At 40.3% G+C, this 7,500-nt stretch overlaps 1 protein-coding gene across 1 annotated transcript in view; it reads right to left on the reverse strand.

The window, feature by feature from the left end:
* Positions 1-6,738: 6,738 nt before the first annotated feature.
* The window catches only part of LOC143037082 (cuticle protein 19-like), a 1,020-nt gene continuing 258 nt past the window's right edge, over positions 6,739-7,500 (reverse strand). The window contains exon 2 of the mRNA XM_076205193.1: positions 6,739-7,158. Coding sequence (XP_076061308.1) covers positions 6,739-7,158 — 420 coding nt within the window. The remainder of the gene's footprint in view (positions 7,159-7,500) is intronic.

Here is a 7,500-nt window from a genome sequence, read left to right on the forward strand (position 1 = left end):
GACTATGAAAGTTATGTATCAATACAGAGAGATTTAAAAAAGACAATAAGAAAAAGAAAACGACAATACGAAATGAAAATCGCTGATAAATCCAAAGAGAATCCCAAAGGATTCTATAGTTACATTAAAGATAAAAAGATTGTTAGGAATCACATTGGTCCACTATTATCTGCTGACGGTCAACTTGAATATTCAAATGAAGGAATGTGTAATATCTTAAACAATTATTTTAGCTCGGTATTCGTAGACGAAACACCTCAAAGTGAACTCCAAACTGAAACCTGTGAAAAGTCTAGGGTAAACTTACTCACTACGGTAAATATAACAAAAGAAAAAATTAAATGGTGTATAGATAAACTCAAAGTTAATAAAACACCAGGGCCTGACGGTTGGCATCCAAGAATCTTAAAGGAAATGAAAAATGAGATTGTTGTTCCATTAGAAATTATTTTCAAGAAATCCATCATATCCGGAGATGTCCCAAGAGAATGGAAGCTAGCTAACGTTACTCCCATATTCAAAAAAGGTGACAAAAAGAAACCAAATAACTATAGGCCTATAAGTTTGACTTCAATCGTAGGAAAAATAATGGAAACTATCATCAGAGATGCTATCGAACATCATTTAGAAAGTAACCGTTTGATAAATGATAGCCAGCATGGTTTCAGACGGAAACGTTCTTGCGTGACTAACTTACTCGAATTCTACAACACAGTTATATCGAATTATGACAAAAGAAACAATATAGATTTGATATATCTAGACTTTGCAAAAGCTTTTGATACCGTCCCACACGAAAGACTACTTACTAAATTAGCTTTACACGGAATAAGTGGTAGCCTATTAAGTTGGACTAGTAATTGGTTGAATGGTCGAAAACAAAGAGTTGTTTTATATATGCATATATAGGTACATTCATATATATATATATACATATATGTATATGTATAAATATATATATAATGTATATATATGTATAGATATATACATATATATATATATATATATATATATATATATAATGTATATGTATACATATATACATATATATATATATATGTGTGTATATATATATATATATGTGTATATATATATATATATATATATATATATGTGTGTGTGTGTGTATGTGTATATATACATGACTAGATAAACAACATATGAGGACGGAGCCTTTATTTGTACGACGTTTCGCTTATTACAGCTTTTTTAAGTACAAGTTGAGATACAAATGCTTGAGATTAAATAAGGGGAAAGGAGGGAACGGGGAGAGAAAAAGGGGGGGGGGAAGGAAGAGGAGGAGGAGGAGGAGGAGGAGGAGGAGGAGGAGGTTGGGGGGATTGGACACTGGGAAAGGATGAGAATGCTGGCCCAAACGTCCGTGAGCGAAATGTCCACAAAGGGTGGTTTAAGTATTTAATATTTTGCTGGCCATGGGTATTAGGGGAATAATGTGAGGAGATATGTTAAACATGCCCCTGTTTTGTTCAATAGTGTTCGTTCCTTGAATGATTGCTGCTTCTAAACACTTCCTGCGGATTTTGTCTGGTTCCCGCATCAGCAGCTCTGCATTCTTCCAGTCCATAAGATGGTTTTCCTTGTTTCTATGTGTCACACATGCATTGGTGGTGACATCATGCCTGACGTCGTAACGGTGTTCACGTATTCGTGTATTCAGGTCGCGTGACGTTTCTCCGATGTAAACTTTATCACATCCTGAACACGGAATACGATAAACACCGGCTTTGGTGCTCGGTGTCTGGTTGTTGTGTGTTTCCGTCTTCGTGATGTCTTTTATTGTTCTGCTTGTCTGGCACACTATTTCCAAGTTGGTGGTTCTTAAAAGACGTGTCAGGTTGGTGGCAACGTCGCCGGTTGGCAACACGAGACGTCTAGTTGTGCTGTCCTGCTGCTGCCTACGGCTTTCCCGAATCTTAGCGGCCTGCTGTTTGCAATTATCTAAAAGAAACTCTGGAAATTTTAGTGTTAAAAAGGTCTCTTTAATAAACCTGCACTCTTCTTCTAAGTATTTTGCACTACATATCCTAAATGCCCTAAGGAAAAAACCTATTACTACTCCTCTCTTGGTCCTTATATCATGGTGGGAGTAGAAATGAATTAAATCATTTTTGTTGGTGGGCTTTCTATACACTTTGAATTCAAATTGGTTACCGTACTTAAAGATGTGTGTGTCCAGGAAAGGAAGAGAATCGTGGATTTCTTCCTCTAGGGAAAACTGAATGGTGGGCTCCACTTCGTTTAAGGCCGTCTGCAAGCGCTGAAGATTGAAACGCCTGGGTGTGACGAGTAAGATATCGTCCACATATCGCAGCCAGGTCACATGCTCGGGAACGATGTTGGCAAAGGGTCCTGTTTCTAGAAATTCCATGAATAAATTAGCCAGGACTGCACTTAATGGAGAGCCCATGGCCATGCCAAATTTCTGGTGGAAGAAACTGTCCTGGAATTTAAAATAATTAAATTCAACACAAAGTTTGATCAAATCGACAAAATGGTTGGGGGGCAGGGGGAAGTCGATTTTCTCCTTCTCGATTCTATCACTAAGGAGCTGTATTACCTTATCCGAGGGGACACATGTGAAGAGACTTTTCACGTCCAGGCTGGCCAACTTCTTGTTTCTGGCGGAGATATCTCGGATTCTGTCTAGTAGGTCCCCTGAGTGTCTGAGATGAGCTCCACTGATGGTTCCCAGGAGGGGGGACAGATGTCTGGCCAACGTACCTGCTAATCTGTGGGGAGCACTCCCTATCCCTGATGTTATAGGTCTCATTGGAATATCATTTTTGTGTGTTTTGGGCAGACCATACATCGTAGCTGTGCGTGGGAGATTTGGCAATAAGTAAAGGAGCCAAATCTCCCACGCACAGCTACGATGTATGGTCTGCCCAAAACACACAAAAATGATATTCCAATGAGACCTATAACATCAGGGATAGGGAGTGCTCCCCACAGATTAGCAGGTACGTTGGCCAGACATCTGTCCCCCCTCCTGGGAACCATCAGTGGAGCTCATCTCAGACACTCAGGGGACCTACTAGACAGAATCCGAGATATCTCCGCCAGAAACAAGAAGTTGGCCAGCCTGGACGTGAAAAGTCTCTTCACATGTGTCCCCTCGGATAAGGTAATACAGCTCCTTAGTGATAGAATCGAGAAGGAGAAAATCGACTTCCCCCTGCCCCCCAACCATTTTGTCGATTTGATCAAACTTTGTGTTGAATTTAATTATTTTAAATTCCAGGACAGTTTCTTCCACCAGAAATTTGGCATGGCCATGGGCTCTCCATTAAGTGCAGTCCTGGCTAATTTATTCATGGAATTTCTAGAAACAGGACCCTTTGCCAACATCGTTCCCGAGCATGTGACCTGGCTGCGATATGTGGACGATATCTTACTCGTCACACCCAGGCGTTTCAATCTTCAGCGCTTGCAGACGGCCTTAAACGAAGTGGAGCCCACCATTCAGTTTTCCCTAGAGGAAGAAATCCACGATTCTCTTCCTTTCCTGGACACACACATCTTTAAGTACGGTAACCAATTTGAATTCAAAGTGTATAGAAAGCCCACCAACAAAAATGATTTAATTCATTTCTACTCCCACCATGATATAAGGACCAAGAGAGGAGTAGTAATAGGTTTTTTCCTTAGGGCATTTAGGATATGTAGTGCAAAATACTTAGAAGAAGAGTGCAGGTTTATTAAAGAGACCTTTTTAACACTAAAATTTCCAGAGTTTCTTTTAGATAATTGCAAACAGCAGGCCGCTAAGATTCGGGAAAGCCGTAGGCAGCAGGACAGCACAACTAGACGTCTCGTGTTGCCAACCGGCGACGTTGCCACCAACCTGACACGTCTTTTAAGAACCACCAACTTGGAAATAGTGTGCCAGACAAGCAGAACAATAAAAGACATCACGAAGACGGAAACACACAACAACCAGACACCGAGCACCAAAGCCGGTGTTTATCGTATTCCGTGTTCAGGATGTGATAAAGTTTACATCGGAGAAACGTCACGCGACCTGAATACACGAATACGTGAACACCGTTACGACGTCAGGCATGATGTCACCACCAATGCATGTGTGACACATAGAAACAAGGAAAACCATCTTATGGACTGGAAGAATGCAGAGCTGCTGATGCGGGAACCAGACAAAATCCGCAGGAAGTGTTTAGAAGCAGCAATCATTCAAGGAACGAACACTATTGAACAAAACAGGGGCATGTTTAACATATCTCCTCACATTATTCCCCTAATACCCATGGCCAGCAAAATATTAAATACTTAAACCACCCTTTGTGGACATTTCGCTCACGGACGTTTGGGCCAGCATTCTCATCCTTTCCCAGTGTCCAATCCCCCCAACCTCCTCCTCCTCCTCCTCCTCCTCCTCCTCCTCCTCCTCCTCTTCCTTCCCCCCCCCCTTTTTCTCTCCCCGTTCCCTCCTTTCCCCTTATTTAATCTCAAGCATTTGTATCTCAACTTGTACTTGAAAAAGCTGTAATAAGCGAAACGTCGTACAAATAAAGGCTCCGTCCTCATATGGTGTTTATCTAGTCAATCTTGTCGGCAGACTGCCACTTTTAAGCTATATATACATATATATATATATATATATATATATATATGTGTGTGTGTGTGTGTATTATATATATATATACATATGTATATATATATATATTATATATATATATATATATATATGTGTGTGTGTGTGTGTGTGTATATATGTGTATATATATATATGTGTGTTATATATATCTATATATATGTGTGTATATATATATCTATATATATGTGTGTGTACATATAAATGTATATAGATACATATATATATATATGACTATATATTTATATATATATATATATATATTATGTATATACATATATATACATATGTACATATATATGTACATACATATATATACAGTATATATATATATATATATATATAATATATATATATTTATATACATATACATGTATATACACATATATACATACACATATATATATATATATATATACACATATACATATATGTATATACATATACATATATATATATATATATATATATATATATATTTACATATATATACATGTATATACATATATATACATACACATTGTATACATATATATATACACATATACATATATGTATATTACATATACATATATATATATGTATATACACATACAGTATATATATACATATACATATACTCGTATATATGTATATGTGTATATACACATACAGTATATATATACATATACATATATCGTATATATATATATATATATATATATATATATATATATATATATATATAATATATATATATATATATATATATATTCATAGTGTGTATGGGCATGACGTTTTCCCTCAAGCATGCTTCATTGAAATGAATGGCAAGTTTACTGTGACAAAGTCTCTTGTACTTTTCTCTCTTTCTTAAAGCAATCGATAGAAGGTTAGAATGCTTTAATAAATAGAGAAAAGTACGATAAGAAGCTTTGTCATAATAAACTTGTTATTCAATTCAATGATATATATGTGTGTATGTATGCACGTACATATCTAGAAGACAAATGAAAGTAAATATGGACGGAAAAAAGAGTAAAAAAAAAAAAAAAAGAGATTCAAAAATGCTTCAGCGTTTCGATCTATACGGTCACAAAGCTCATAACCATGAAAAAACTTTGGGACTATGGGCACGTAATGGGGCCTTTCATGGCATCTAGAGCTACGGTACCCAAAGTGACGCTCCGTGGTATGCATGTTTCTTTTCATCGTAAACGAGTCATTTTTTGATGACCTTGTATACTTATATCGTAAGTTTGCGATGAAAACAAATATGATCTCTGAAGCTTAGCCCCTGGCGTCATGCTTTGTGGCGACTGTGAGTGGAGCCAATTACGTCAGGACTGAGCAACAGAAATACATAAGGTGACACTGGTTATAGCACCTGCGGAGGAGACCAAAGACGAAACACATCGTATTTGAGAGGATGAGAATAACTTCAGAAATTAACGGCGTTTAGTTAGAAAAGACAAATCGTTTCTGGGGGTTTGTTCATATTGTGAGTAAACCCTTGTTCATAAAACGGCGAGTTCAGAGAATATCAGTGTGTTCAAAGCTATAAACTCTCAAGTGGTTCTGAGGTTCAAGAAAGGGCAGAGATCGGGCTTCGGAGAAGTTGCTGTTGTGGGCTGTAGTTTACAAGCGCTTCTATCCTCGTGGACAGTCTCTCGCTGGAGTCCATAGGGAGAATGTCAAAACTTCCCGTGAGGGTGTGAGGAGAGGGGGAAAGGGGGAAAGGGAGGGAGGGTGGGAGTTGTCTCGGCGAGGAAAAGGAGTCATATTAGGACGAGGCCGAGGACACGGAGGACAAGCACATGCCCTCAGATAAAAATAAACAAGTAAATAAACGAATAGAAAAAAGACCGTTTTGTCACCGTCAGGAGGACCGAAGTAACTCCCACTTTTCGACACATGGACGGGAATCAAGGAGGAAGAAGAAACGAGAGGCTCGAGAGCACATTCTGTATTGAGTTTCACACATCCAATAAATTAAAGTCTCTGGCCAAGAGAAGATATCGCGCAGAAGGAAGAGGACGCCATCTACAGGAGGGTCCAATGTGGGTCGGTGATCATTCTTGGGTGGTGGGTGGGAGGGGGGGGCTGCCTCGGGATGAGGGAGACCCTCAGTGGGGGGCTCCGTAGAAGGATCTAGGGGGAGTATAGGAGTAACCCTTCCTCTCCTCCTCTTCCTCCTCCTCTTCTGTGGACTCTGGCTCAGGGTAGTGGGCCTCTCCCTCGTAGGTGACCTCGGCCACGTAGCCGGAGTCGCCGTCGACGTAGTAGGTGACCTTCTGCAGGCGCCCGTCGGGGAGCTGGACGTAGTAGGAGCCCTCGGTGCGGTCGCCGTCGCGTTCCTCCTGGTGGCCGAAGTCGTTGCCGGACTCCTCGTCCTCGACGGCCCAGGCGAAGTCGTACTTAGCCGGGCCGTAGTCCTTCTCCTCCTCCTCTTCGTGGGACTCTTCGGAGGCCTGGGGCGCCTCGTAGCGGTAGGAGGCGTCCGCGGTGGCCACGCAGAGGGCCGCCAGGGCCAGCAGGAACGCGAACTGGAAGGCAACAAGAATTGAGTGGCCCTCTCCATCTCGAGTGGCAAGAACTCTTAACCTAAACAGAGTGTGCTTAGACAGCGGTCGAGTGGTGGTGGTGGTGGTGGTTGATGCTTGTTTGATGTTTGTTCTTTTGTTTTTGGTGGTGGTGTTTGCTGTTGCTGTTATTTTTTTGGTGGTGATGTTAGTGTTATAAAGGATTACAAAGGAGGAGCCTGCCGACAAGAGACCTTTTGGTCCAATGTTGTTGTTGGTAGTGGTTGTGTCAGTGTTGCTGTTCTTATTGTTGGCCGTTAACTCGCATTGTCAGAGAATTATGACACCGGAGTTAGCGGATGAGAC

Source organism: Oratosquilla oratoria, chromosome 21 (genome assembly GCF_046742065.1).
Source record: "Oratosquilla oratoria isolate Oo_2021 chromosome 21, ASM4674206v1, whole genome shotgun sequence".
Lineage (NCBI taxonomy): Eukaryota > Metazoa > Arthropoda > Malacostraca > Stomatopoda > Squillidae > Oratosquilla > Oratosquilla oratoria.